Source organism: Astyanax mexicanus, chromosome 9, assembly GCF_023375975.1.
Source record: "Astyanax mexicanus isolate ESR-SI-001 chromosome 9, AstMex3_surface, whole genome shotgun sequence".
Lineage (NCBI taxonomy): Eukaryota > Metazoa > Chordata > Actinopteri > Characiformes > Acestrorhamphidae > Astyanax > Astyanax mexicanus.
This window is the reverse complement of record NC_064416.1, coordinates 26,231,294-26,244,893: the sequence shown is the minus strand read 5'-3', so window position 1 is coordinate 26,244,893 and position 13,600 is coordinate 26,231,294. Positions and strand designations below refer to the sequence as shown.

General features: G+C 36.7%; 1 protein-coding gene and 1 long non-coding RNA gene across 2 annotated transcripts in view; both read left to right on the top strand.

The window, feature by feature from the left end:
• LOC103027971 (uncharacterized) overlaps positions 1 to 6,341 on the top strand; it is a 30,506-nt gene extending 24,165 nt beyond the window's left edge. The window contains exon 4 of the long non-coding RNA XR_455359.4: positions 6,041 to 6,341. This is a non-coding gene — a long non-coding RNA (uncharacterized LOC103027971). The remainder of the gene's footprint in view (positions 1 to 6,040) is intronic.
• A 3,486-nt stretch (positions 6,342 to 9,827) lies between these two features.
• LOC103039438 (cation channel sperm-associated protein 2) lies at positions 9,828 to 13,552 on the top strand. The gene is made up of 9 exons (XM_007256248.4): positions 9,828 to 10,154; positions 10,562 to 10,803; positions 10,897 to 11,055; positions 11,151 to 11,275; positions 11,751 to 11,929; positions 12,080 to 12,179; positions 12,391 to 12,572; positions 12,680 to 12,741; positions 12,840 to 13,552. Exons 1-8 carry the CDS (start codon positions 10,100 to 10,102, stop codon positions 12,709 to 12,711), a joined length of 1,074 nt encoding a protein of 357 aa, XP_007256310.2. The 5' UTR covers positions 9,828 to 10,099; the 3' UTR covers positions 12,712 to 12,741; positions 12,840 to 13,552.
• The last annotated feature ends 48 nt before the right edge of the window (positions 13,553 to 13,600 follow it).

Sequence of the window (13,600 nt, the reverse complement as noted above, 5' to 3'; positions counted from 1 at the left end):
ATTTAGAAGTGGGTCTGAGCTCTTATGGGTAAAAATGTTATTCTGCTTTATCTTAAGAAAGTGAGGTTTACACTTGTGAATGAAGTGAATATCTGATATATTGGATATATTGGAGTTTTTAGGGAACTTGCCAGTTCATCATAATAGTATTGATAATGTGGTGGTGTTGGTCATACTTTGTACAGACATTATACAAACCTGGTTACGGGTTTTTTTTCACCATAAAATAGCAAATGTGGTTAACTATCATTAAGGAAGTTAGATGTGCTGGTAGAACTGCACTTTTAATGTTAAAAGAATTGAGTGAAGTAAAACTATCATCAGCAATGTGGGTTACTCCTAAACTAAATCTTTTTTTGCAACCACATGGAAGACATTAGTCAGGATTGGATGACGCCATTAACATACGTTTTTCTTTTGAGAAATTCAGAGGTGGACTGGCTCCTGTGGTTTGGCTCATTATCTTGATTCATAAGTAGGGCTCTCCAATAATCTCAGTAACTCAGTAGCTCATTAAAATATTCTAATTTAAAAAGGCATCAAAACCAGCCTGAGATATTATGTAAAAAAAAGGCTCCTCGTCTCAAAAATAAAGTACAAGGATATGAAAAAAAAATCATAATTGTATCACAGTAATTGTAGTAACTTATATAGTTATTAAGGGATGTAAAGAGATTGACACCACCAAAAAAACGAATAGTCATTTATTTACATTTAAATATATTTTTTAAAGCTTAGTCTAATGCAATTAATCACAGAATTTTGTTTTGATTCATTATTTTAAATTGATTGTTATCACTTTAAATAACCCAGTGACAGTGAAGTTCAGATCACACACTGGTGATGAGTGTTCTTTTTATTTAATTGTTATGATGCCTTAATTTACACCAGATATGTTGAGTTCCTGGCTTCCAAAAAGTTCTCCTTTTAACTCAGTTATATTACAGCTAATGGTTTGGCTGTCATCAAGGTGGAGGCTAGCTAAATGGAGATGAGTGAGGCCTGTAGGTATTTCGATGTCCATCTGGGCTCTTTTGTGCTTACCTGGATGAGTCATTGCTGAACTCTTGGAGGAATTTCGGTAGGTCTGCCACTTCTGGGAAGATTCACCGCTGTTTCAGATTCTCTCAATCTAGAGATAATGGCTCTTACTGTGGTTTGCTGGAGTCCTGGAGCCTTAGATAACTAGTTTCGTAACCCTTTCCAGAAGATACTTCAAAAACTTAAAAAAAAAAAACTCTGACAGAACTGAGTTTTAATTGTGGCCTAGTGTCCTACCTGTTCAGACCTTTTAGTGTATTACACACTGCTGGGAAACAGTCTAAAAAAACTTAATGTTCAGATTCAACAAGCCTGTTATTATCAAATAAATTTGGTCAGCTCAGTAAGTAATTACTTTTTCAACATAGGACTATTTAGTATTGCAGAAATGTATTTACCTCTATTAACTCGTTGTTTTTTCTCTTATGTCTTGTATGTATTTTTTGGATATCAAATATTGGCAAAAGAATTTTATGTTGTGATGAGGTGGAAAAGTGTGAAAAATGTAAAAACTATGACATACCTTATCAATTGTTTTATTCATACAGTGTGGCATACAGTGTAAATACTGTCCTATGCTACCCTATACTACTCTTTGCTCTCTAAAGTAAAATATACTCACTCTACTACTTTATACTGCCTTATTAGGTACCCTATTTTTGGCTGTTTGTATGGCTAAAGCATTAAACATATCTATATATGTTTAAGTAAAATATGTACTTACTCTATAATATAACAGATTAAGAAAAGTAAGTACAGATTTGTACTAAAGAGAGTACAAAGCTTGTACCTTATATTGAGGTCCAATAGAGTACCTTTCAGTTAAAGTCTTTTTTACCAATGTACCAATGTTTTTTGTACCAGTAAAGACTATAAAGCTTATAAACATTATTATTAACTGAAAATGTGTCAATGACATGATAAAAATGTAGTTTCTTGCTTTTTAAATAAAAAAAGGTATAACCTTTTGGCCTGTTAAATAGTACAAATCTGTACCTTCTGCTGTTAGGAATGACTTTGTACTACAGAGGGAACACATTTGACCCTCTAAAGACCAATATTATACCTTTTGAGGGTACAGTTATGAAAAGTGTACCTTTGAGTACAAGAAAGTACTCATATCATACCTCTGTTTTTTAGAGTATACAGTATCTCCTTGACACCTAGCCAGCTTGTTTAACTAATGTTAGCAATGTTAATTAAAAAGTGAATCCTGTTTAAACTCACCTCAGCATGCTTTCTGCAGTAATTTAACCCACCGTGTGTGTGTGTGTGTGTGTACTATAAGAGTCATTGTTTAGGTAATCTCATTATTTCACCCCTATCCAGCAGTGATGGACTTAATGTAGTCTGTGGTTTGAGGTTTTGTATTTCCTGTTTAATGGATGCATGACATGTTGTATCTGCATCTCTTTTTCTCACGCTGAAATTCCCACCCACGCAGAGATCTCATTGTCAAGTAAGCAAGAGGCAAATCAAATCTACAAATCTATTTGTAACTCTCTCTCATTATGTGTGTGTGTGTGCCTTCCTCTCTTGCCCTTTTTTCACTTGCTCTGAAAGATGATTTCCGGGATATTGTATATAAATTGCGATCATCAGGGAGCCCCTTTTAAAATATGGAAGACTCCCAGAACCTCTGTGCCAGGTGGGAACTCTGGCAATGATGTAACAACACACATACAAACATACTCAGAGCCCATGCCTACTTGAAACCCACTTGATATCCACCTAGCCCATGTTCCACCCATGTGAGCCTGGCTGGGACACTACCCTCTACTACCCTGCACTCAACACAAGTGTCCAGCTTGTTTAATCCAATGGTGAGTTTTTTCTTATCAGTTGGAGTGAGTGCTCAGTGACTAAAAATTACTGAAAACACATAGCTCTGCACTTTGCTCTCCCAGATCTAGAACTGTCAAGTGCATTTGTGTTCCCACATGTGTGTTGGGTGATGTTTGGGTGGCACAGAGATTTCAACTTTTATTAATTTGGCCACTGCTCAAACTCAACCTACTCAACAGTCAATAAAAGGCTGTAAATGGCCGCTAAGGTCGTTCTTCTATAAAGGGACAGATATAAATATCTTTATTTTGCTTGTTTCAATGTCATTCTTAAATAACTGTAGCTCACAGTTTTTTATGTACAACTGTAGTTGATGGAAACACAAGTTATTTATTTTTTTATTTTTTTCACAGTTGCGCGTAACTTTTGCAAAACATTAAGATGGAAATCTGGCTAACAAGAAGCTTATTGTTTCCTGAGAGCATGATCAGACAAAATTAATCACCCAGTAATTAAAGTAGAATGATTTCAGTACTCCCATCACTCCCCGACAGAGAAGCAGAGACAGAAAGAAACAATGTTGCTGCTGCATGGCCGTGCAGTGCTTCTGAAAGTGTGAGTTTAATCCGCCCATGCTGCGCTCTCTAAGCTTTGGGCCTTCTACCCCTCTCTGTTTCTCTCTGAGTGTGTGTGGCTTTGATCCCAGCATGGCAGTCATGGGCCCAAACACTGCAGGGCCAAACGTCACGCTCCAAACACACCAGTCAAACCGAAGCCTCGGTGACGGATGACTCAATACTTCTCCTTCCCTCCGTTTACTCATCGTCTTTCACCAGTAGAGGATTGTCTGTAAGACTGTGGCTAAAAACAGACACATGGCACACTTTGGACCAGCAGTAAACAGAGGCACTTGCTGTTGTCTGACTGAGGAGACACAAGAGTGCATCATCTGACACTGTGGCACTGGAGATTCGGAGGGAAGCTCATGATGCTTGAACAGTGGGTTAGGGATTTAGGAGAGATTTGCTTCAATAGGCTGTTTTGGTGCGAACTGTGTATTTGGCCAGAATGCACTTTTTTCCTCAGGTGGATCAACTTCTGTCTGGCACAGCAAAGCTGTCTGCTAGTCTCTCTGTAAAGCACTAAAAAATAAAATAAAATGGCAATGGAAAATGACAGAGCATTTAAAAAGGAGCTAAAATCAGCCAATATCATTTAGAAATATACTGACATGCCAAATGTTATGGGGTAGCGGTATGTTTAATTTAACTGATCATGAAGTGTTGCTTCAAGTCACGGCTTAGGAATACCCACACTCACACCGTATAAGTTGTGATGTGAGGTTGAACACTAGCCAGCGTGCTCATGGCAAGGTCACATACTGTATATTATCATTCAAGTTCAGGGGAGACAAGATAGATAGAAGATATTAGGTATCAGATGGATGAATGCTTAATTTCTGATGTTACGTAGGCATTTAACCTTCTCAATCCATAGTGTCATGTGTTAACCACAAATACTGTACATCCTGAAAGGCATTATCTCCTGCTGTGCTGCTGTAATGCCATCTATTACATATATTTTATACTTGATTAAAACATTAAAAGTAAATGAGGAATTTTAAATGCCTGCACAGCTTTAGACATTGTGATCTAGAAGGGTCTGGTTAGGCCCTGTGACCATGTAAACAGTCAAAAGACTAATAAGACAAATGCTGACCTGATGCCTTGCTGCCTATTTCACCTATCTCACCTACAAGGCAGTTCTCTGCAATATACAAGTATTTTGCTGTGTTGTCATTAGCTGTTAACATTATAGCCCAAAAAAACAGAAGACCTGATTAATGAATATCAATCGAGCACCGCATGTCTTAGAATCCTACCTGAATATAAAGCATTTCCTATGTTTCAGACAGTCAAAATGATGTCATTAATGCCATTAGCTTGTTTTAGCATTATCAAATAGACACTACATGCATAACTGACAACACCTGTATTAAGCACACAACTAAATGTGTGTGGACACACCTTAAACTTAGTGGTTTTTCATTATTTTAATTTTTTCTGCATTTTAGCTTTATGCTGAAGTCATACAAACCATGAAGAAAATCATATGTAATTATTTTGTAAACAAAAAAGTGCTACACAAACCAGAATGTGTTTTATATTTTTTATATTCTTAAAACTAGGCAGCTTTTTGAGGTAGAGTCACCTGGAATGGCTTTCTGTTAACAGCTGTGCTGAACTGAGAGCATCAGTTGTAAAGTTGTGAACAGACAGAGTTGGTGGTGAATAGCCCTTTTTGAGGAATGATCTAATCCATATTATGGCTACTCAACTTCTCCACTAAGTAAAGAAAAATAAATGAAGGTCAGTCAATCCAAAAAAATGTCAAGAACTTTAAAAGTATCCTCAAGTGCAGTTAAATAAAACCCCATCAAAATCAGGTTGAAACTATCTCTCACCAGGACCGCCTCAGGAAAGGAAAAACAAGAGTTGCCTCTGTTGCACAGGATAAGTTCATCAGAGTTACCAGCCTCAGAAACCGCAAGTTTGATAAATTTGACCAATATGCGAAACTTAGCAGCCTAGGTATACTGTAACGTGTATGTGGGGGAAAAAAGTTATGGGGAAACGTAACTTCCTGCTTCAGACAAAGTGTTTCGGGTAAATTATTAGGTACATTAAGGGGGCGGGACATTTTTTTAATCTATTTAAATAATATTTCAATCGATCCTGTCTTTGTTTTATTCTTAGTGTTTTACTGTACATGTGATAAATAAATGTATGAATGAAATAACTTCTTAATGAAATAATATCAGTCAATATAATGATAAAAATCAGTATTAAAAACATGTTTAGGATCCGGCATGCCTATGCTAACACAGTATTTGATAGTATTTGCAACACTGAAATGGCCCTTTTGTTTTGTTCTTGTTCTTCAGGCCACTTCTAAAACTTTGCATCTACATTTCTAACACAGACAAGGCATTCTTTTATTTGGTAATACTGACTGACATTCTCACACTCCTTCTATCGTTTTAGGCTTAAGTAAGCCTAGATTAAGCCTAGATTAGCTGGACAAATGCAGACTGGCTGCCAAACATCAAAGAACACCCAGTGGTGGTTGCTTTTATTACCTAACAGAAAGATCTGTATGAACTGTATGACCTGGAGGTCTAAATTTATTTTCTCTGCTCTTCTGTCCACCACAGCCTTGAAAACTATGAAGGACAACTAAAGAGCACAAACACAAAATTCTTTCCTTGGGAGAAAAAAGGAGCTCTTTGCTGTGGAACAAAATGTTCTGGGCAGATGAAACCAAGAATCATTTGTGTACAAATGGAAAAAGACCAAAACATACTGCAAAAGCATCCAAACAGCATCTAAAAAAACTAATGGAATATTCTTACCTGACCTCAACCCATACAGAGCATGTTTTTCACTGATGTCTCTACTGAGGACAAAAATGAAATAACTGAAGGCCACAATAAAAGCCTGACAAAGTATCTTAAAGGAATTTCAGGATTGTGTGATTTCCATTATAGTTCCAAACTTAGTTTCTCTGTTAGAGTAATTTGCATCCAAATATAACAAATATTCATTAAATATTCACAATCGTCTCAGTTTGTATAGTTACTTTTGACAGTTTGATAAAACAACATTCCTAAATGTTAATTTTTTAAATATTTTTTTTATTATTATCCCTCAATAAGAGCATGTGCTGTATTAAAGTAATTATGTAATTAATGATTGTATTACATTATTTAAAGACATTTTCACAATACATGAAATTCATATTTTCAAATGCAAAAAAATCTGAAATTGTTTATATACAATAAGTATTGCATTTCATCCAGTGAAACAGGACAAAACACACTTTCCGTTATAAACTCCAGTTGGTCAGTGTTCATTAGGCACTGACAGTATCAATGATATGCTTAGAAGTGTTTAATTTATAACAAAGTAAAGTATATTTGTTGCACAAGAACATTAGAGTAATTTCTGTTCCATGATTAAAGTTCTAGTGTGAGAGATGAGGTGTAAGCTAAGGTCATGTGCTATATTATTTTGCAAATGTTTATATTTATTATTGAATATATTTAATATTGAAGATATTAAAGCTATACAGGAACACATGCAGATTTATTTTGTAAACAAAAACTGTTAAACAAATCAGAAAATGTTTATACTGTAGATTATTCTAGGTAGCACATTTATCTTTAAGGACAGATCTGCAAACTCTTGGTATTATAATCTAAGTGTCTTCATAAGGTAAAGTCACCTGGAATAGTTTTCTCAAGGTCTTGAATGAAGGAGTTCCTGGAGGTGCTGAACAATAGTTGGTGCTTTTTCATCACGCTATGAGGCTCCAGCTCATCCCAAATCCATACCTCAGTTGATCAGGTTTAGGTCAGGGGATTGTGAAGGACAAACTCTTTTTTTTTACTGTTTAATACATAATTCTATGTGTATGCCTTAATTGTTGTTATGTCTTTAATATCAATCGATGATGTAGAAAATTAATTAAATAAAGAAATAAAGAAAAACACTGAATTAGAAGGTGTGTCCACAATTTTGACTGGTACTGTAAACTGGGTACCACATTTTTTTACATTATAAAGTGGTTTATTTCTTGTATAATTAATTAGTTTTTATTATATGCATGTTTTTACTACTCCCTCTTATTTCATTTCTCTCCCCTGTGTATAGCTGATTGACATTTGGCTTAATCTGTGTAATACAAATAATACTATATTGATTAACGCTGTGCCTTCTGACACACCTTTATTATGGATCTTATGAGAAACCAATAGAAACGCAGTGGTTCAGAGCTACTGCCCCATCTGGTGGACAATTTTTTATTTTAATTTTTATTTTGCTTCAACTGAGAAATAAACAGTTCAATATGAAAGGAAACTAAAATGTTTTTATTTTCAGAATTGCCATAAAATAACCACTTTTAATTCCATTAAAAACATTTTTGTAATATGTATAAAGAACCTTCACTTAATGTAAAGGTTATTTTCCAATATAGCGGTAATACACTTACAAACATGGATCTTTACAGATCTAAATGTCTGTATCTTTAAATAAACACAATACACAATGGAACAGCTCTCCCCCCATGTGTCCTTATTACCTGCAATGAGCTTTTAATATTAAAACACTCAGCCATATGAAGGCCTGTACGCAGGAACAAAAGCCTGGGCATAGCTCTGTCGCTGGGATTATGCATTATGCCAGATTAGCAGAATACAGAGCTGGCTTTTAACTTTATTAATAAAGAGCTCATGAATGACCGACATCAGATTTGACCTACATCAGCCTGTCCTAACTTCTGGGCTCACTGGGTCAGGGTGCGTTCACAGGCTGGGGATGAGATTACACAATGGAAGATAAGTTGAGAGTTGTGAGAGATTCAGGTGGTAAACTACAGGAGGAATAGGCACCAGAAATATGCTAACTCTCACTGGTTTACAAACATTCACAAAGATTAGACTGATTAGGTTGTTGTGTGATATTCTAAATGCTAATTAAAATGTCATTACTGTCAGTTGCATACAAATATTTAAAGTAGCATTATGTAGCATACTTACCTCACAGTAATAGTTTTAGGATCACTGTGATACTCCCTTGACAGTAATAGGGCCAACAGCATCTCTATTATTATTATTATTATTTTTATTCTGAGTCTGCACCTTCCAGTTAGCTGGAAACAAACAGCACTAGCTGTATGGACTTCTATTTAAAACTAAAATAAAAAATAATCTACAGTGTAGAAAATTAATTAAATAAATAATTAATACAACATTGAATGAGAGGGTGTGCCCAAACTTTTGACTGGTACTGTGTGTAAAAGAAAATGCAGAGCATCTGGCCATGAAAAAATCCTCACGAGCAACATAAAACCATAATGGCCACTCAAGCTCATGGGACAGAGTGGACTGATATACTGCAGCTCATACAGCAATACAAAGTCTATTCCAGAGAAATACACCAGTAAAAGCTACACTGTGTAATAGCTAGGGTGAAATATACTAATATATGCCAAACTAAAATGAACATTGTTGTTTTATTCTATAAACTACGGACAACATTCCTCCCAAATTCCAAATGAAAATATTGTAATTTAGAGCAATTATTTGCAGAAAATGAAAAATGGCTGAAATAACAAAAAAGACGCGGAGCTTTTAGACCTCAAATAATGCGAAGAAAACAAATTTATATTCATAAAGTTTTAAGAGTTCAGAAATCAATATTTGGTGAAAAAACCCTGGTTTTTAATCACCGTTTTCATGCATCTTGGTATGTTCTCCTCCACCAGTCTTACACACTGCTTTAGGATAACTTTATACCACTCCTGGTGCAAAACTTCAAGCAGTTCAGCTTGATTTCATGGCTTGTGATCATCCATCTTCCTCTTGATTATATTCCAGAGGTTTTCAATTTGGTAAAGTCAAAGAAACTCATCATTTTTAAGTGGTCTCTTTTTTTTCCAGAGATGTATATAAAATATATATGTGTGTGTGTGTGTGTGTGTGTGTGTGTGTGAGAGAGAGAGAGAGAGAGAGAGAGAGAAAGAGAGAAATAATTTCAAATAAACAATAAAACTTGTTTCTTCATTAAAATCTAACATGCGTTTACCATATATTCCATATGTCTCTGTTGAAGAGCATAATATGAGGTATTTGTAATGTTTGAAGGTAAAAATGGTTAACTTACAGTTGTAATTATTATAACTGTATTTAAAACACCTTCTGTTGTTTATTATGGTTTAGATAGACAGAAAGAGAGGGGGCGGTAGAGGGAGAGAGAGGCGGCCGTGTTTCAGCGCCTCTCTCCCGGACCTATTCTCAGCTGCTGCTCGGTCGGTAGATGGAGCTCCAGCTCTCAGCTCCGCGCTGGACTGAGGAGCTCAGCTCTACACAAGAGCGGTAAAATCTGTCCGCTGATCCGCTGACCCCGAACCCCCGCTCTAAGATCTTACACAACCACAGACTTTATACAGCACTGTTTATAGTACTTTCTATGTAAACAAAACACACACAGACAAACTAGCTAACCAGCTAGCCCCGCAGTCGCCATGGTTACATCAGCAGTGGCGTTCCGAACGCGCGCATTATGACGTCACACAGCTCACCGTTCTTCACCAAGAATCAGCGACAGGATCATCAGTAGAGCTTCAGTCACAGCAGGAGAGCTGTCCTGTAGTTTCTAACTCAGATCGAGAGTCGTCGTTTGAGTTAAATCGACTATCAATAACTTCTACAATGAAGAACCACTTGCCTAAAAACATGCGCGATTTTGCACACCGGATCCTGGAAAGTATCCTTTATATCTGCATTTATTATTTATTTAATGAACCTCAGCAGTACAGTATGGTATTGTATTATGATATTCAAAGACATTCACTTATTTTATAACAGGTTTCTGACTGACAAAATGCACCAGCAGATTCTTAAGAACAGCTGTTAAAATGCTATCTCATATTTAGTCTTAGTCTTATATGTGCTAGAAAGGTATATTGTGTATCACGAATCATGATAGCAAAATTTGTATTACAAAACAATAAAATATCACCTATTTCCCAGCCCTAATCAGCTGGAGTGTTGTACACTGTACCACCCACAGCAGAGCGTTGTGTTGAAGGTCAATCACCGTGGCCTTGTTCAGTTGCAGTATTTTCACTAGGAGAGCCGTGGATGTGTTGTCCTTAACCAGTGTGTCTTTAGGTAAATTCTTTCTGAATTTCATGACATTTATGATCCTGGTGAACGTCATCGTGCTGGTTGTCCTCTCAGAAATTTCCAAAAAAACGGACCCAACCTCGCAGAAGATCACTCTGGCTCTGAATGTGGTGGATTGGGGCATAACTGCTGCGTGTATCCTGGAGCTGATCCTTAGATGGGTGGAAGATTTTTGGGGGTTCTGGAAGAGGAAATGGGACCTTTTTGATTTTACGATCACGGTCATGGTAAGAATTGTGACACTGTGTGCGTGTGTGTTTGTGTGTGTTTTTGTGTTGTTTTAGATCATCTTACCACTTCTGTATGTTTTGTTCTATCAGTCCATCCTTCCAGAGATCATTGGAGTTCTCACTGAAAAAGACAACACTTCAGGCATTTTGATGATTCTCCGCCAGCTCCAGATCCTTCGTGTACTAAAGTTCATCATAAGAATCAAAGCGTTGAGACTTACAGCGATGATCATCATGCAAAGTTTAAAGGTTGGGTGTAAAACACATTTGGTAAAAAATGCAATGTCGTTATAGGTACTGTGAATGATAAGTACTGAAAGTGTTTATTCATGTGTTTTCTGCAGGGCGCCATGGCCCCATTTCTGCTTATAATTGTTTGCGGATATTTGAACGCTGTGGTGGGGATTGTCCTGTTTGAGAAATACACTAACTCAGACGTTGAAGATCTTATCTACAAGAACAACTTCAAGTAGGTTCATTTTTTATTAATATTTGAATTCTCTCATAGATCATGCCTGTATTCAGTAATGCACAGCCCCACTACTGAATCAACTCTTTGGCAGACAACCTCTCATTGTTCAGTCTTAGATAAAGGTTAATGATGGGGTGGTTTCAATAATCCATACTCTTAACAATAATAATAATAATAGGGAACCATTGTTGATAAAAAGATGTGATTGTGAAGGACATTTCCATACACTTTGAACTTTTAAAACCATTAAAAGGTTCCTCACACACATCTTTGAAAAAATATGCATTACTGAAATTAAATGATTGCTTTTTAAGAGAGTATTCTAGTTTCTTTGTTTCATTCTAAACGTTATTGCTGGAACGTTGTCTGACAAATCTGCCTATATCTAAAACATATCATTTTTGATAATAGTGTATCATTGCCAGCCTTTCAGTGTTTTATTATGGCCTTGTTTATTTATTCTGCTCTACAGAAACCTTGGCAATGCCGTCGCCACCCTCTTCATTCTGTTCACTGGAGATAACTGGCACGCCCTAATGAGAGACACATGGAAAGTTCCAGAGCTGTCAAACACCGCTATTATTATCTTCATTATCATCTGGGATATACTAGCTGGTTTCATGTTAAAGATGGTCTTTACGGCTGATGTGGGTAAGTAGTCCTGTAAAACTCAATATTTAATACAATACTAGAAATCCTGAAGTACTGTGAAGTGTTTAGGCTACAGAGCAAGAACAGATGATTTTTTTTGTTGTGATTTAATGTGAAATAACAAATAGAAAATGTGATGTTTGTTAACAGTCAATAATATTGAGTATTCGAGAAGGGAGCTGAACAAAGACATGGAGCAGATTAAACAGCTGAAAGAGGGGGAGGTTCTAAAAGAACAGAGGATGAGCAGGTAAGTGGTTTGTCTGTGCCATACTTTTCCACAGATGACCCAACAGTTAGTTGCCCTGCGTACATATAACCCACACAGTGACATATTAATCATTTAACACTTGTTTGAGGCACCTTGTCATATTTTACGTACAACATGGACATGCTCTGTATTAATTTATTAAGGGTTTTTTTGCAGCCTTAAACATTTTTCCCATTTTCACTTTCTGTAGCTCCAGCACTGAAGATGAAGACATAGCCTGGGACGCATATAAACTAAAAATGCTTCAGGAGATCAGTGGACAGGAGGTGCAGCAGTTGGTCTGGCCCAAGAGTCACCTTATGAGGTACCTGGAGGTGATGGAGGAGCTGCATGAGTGCCAGGAGGAAAGGGAGAGGATGCAGAAACTTGAAGGTAGGTCCTAGGGAATTGTGGGTGTTTAGTAAAATTCAGTTTATAAGTGGTGTTGTGGGGATGTTAGTAATAAAGCCTCTAATCTCTTTTACATCTGTGCCTTTCAGTTCAGTCATATCTGAATCTGCACAACTCCTGAGGTGCTCCTTCCGAAAAACGACCTGGCCAGGTAAAACTGCTCAAGCTGGTTAAATCAATTTTAATTTATATTCTAATAGTTTTTATAAGATTGTAATTGTCTGGTTCTTTCATTTTATGTGTTGCCAGGACTTCTTCATGACATCTTCATTTGACCATTAGAGGACTTCAGCACTTTAGATAATCTAAAATTCAGTTCAGCAGAGGGTGGTGCCATAAAAAGATAGATGCCATCGATTACATATCTGTAATGTGGCTAAATCGAGTTGTTAGCTATCCGGTGTCGACCCAAGGAGGATGGGTTCCTTTTTTGAGCCAGGTTCCTCTCAAGGTTTCTTCCTGTTAATATGAGGGAGTTTTTCCTTGCCACTGTCGCAACTCGCTTGCTCAAAAGAGGCGTGGACCCGGAGCTCTATAAATCTGTTTTCTAATAGCTGGCGTTGTTAAAAAGTGATATATGATTATAGTAATCTTGAATTGAATTGAAATAATAGTACCCAGAGTGGCGCTACAGTAGTCTGGGGAATGCCCCTCCCTAGTGTAACCCCTTTTATGTTGAGGTGCTTTTGATTGGAGAAAGTAGTCGTGTAAGGTTCTTTTATTTGGAGTTTAAAAAAACAAAAATGAAGAGCGCCAGGAAGGAGTCCATCACCCCAACAGTTTCCAGAGCACCGGACATAGATCCATCAACTCCCGAGTGCGATGCGAACCATTAGTGACATAAGATCAGGATAACGCTAATAGTTACACACAGCACTGTATATCATAATCCTTAGAAGACTGTTATCCTCGAGGATCTTTTCTTAATCTTGATTTTACCATTAAACATTGTTGTGATCAGGCTTTGTGTCTTCTGTGTATTTTGTTTTGTTGCAGTGAATTAGCATTTG